This window comes from Eurypyga helias, unplaced genomic scaffold, assembly GCF_000690775.1.
Source record: "Eurypyga helias isolate BGI_N326 unplaced genomic scaffold, ASM69077v1 scaffold6753, whole genome shotgun sequence".
NCBI lineage: Eukaryota > Metazoa > Chordata > Aves > Eurypygiformes > Eurypygidae > Eurypyga > Eurypyga helias.
In genome coordinates, this window is record NW_010241873.1 from 78,399 (window position 1) to 78,838 (window position 440).

The 440-nt window shown below is 47.7% G+C and overlaps 1 protein-coding gene across 1 annotated transcript in view; it reads right to left on the bottom strand.

Moving 5' to 3' along the window:
• The window catches only part of FRYL (FRY-like), a gene marked incomplete at its 5' end in the record, with an annotated part of 79,336 nt that overhangs the window by 73,760 nt on the left and 5,136 nt on the right, over window positions 1-440 (bottom strand). The window contains one exon of the mRNA XM_010148894.1: window positions 38-139. Within this exon, the coding sequence (XP_010147196.1) occupies window positions 38-139 (102 nt within the window). The remainder of the gene's footprint in view (window positions 1-37; window positions 140-440) is intronic.

The following is a 440-nucleotide window of genomic DNA, read 5'->3' on the forward strand; positions in this document are numbered from 1 at the left end:
GATTTGCAACAGTTCCTGAATTGAAAAGGATTCTTACCTTTAGATGTGACAAACAGTTCTGCAGGAAAACGTGCCAGTTATTTAAAAAAAACTGTTTCTGACTGACACACAACAGGCAGGTGATCAGTGGATACAAAGCCTGTGAGTAGGGGGGAAAAAGAATCGATCAAATTGCTCTTTGCAGACCTCCTAAGTCTTGTACATTAAGGATGTGACACACAGTTCATTCTCGTCTCTTACTCCAAGTTTTAGCACTACAAGGCAGCCTTTCCCTTGCACTAGGACACGCGTGCCAGGCATGCTGTCCTGGGGGTAACCTGCGCTCTGCGAGAGCTCAGGGTGTAAGAGCGAGACAGCAGCTCATCCCCTCGCAAGGCCTGATCTCAAACAGAGACTGAGAGCAGGTCTCCTCACCCTTCGTACAACATTCGCTCTTTCCC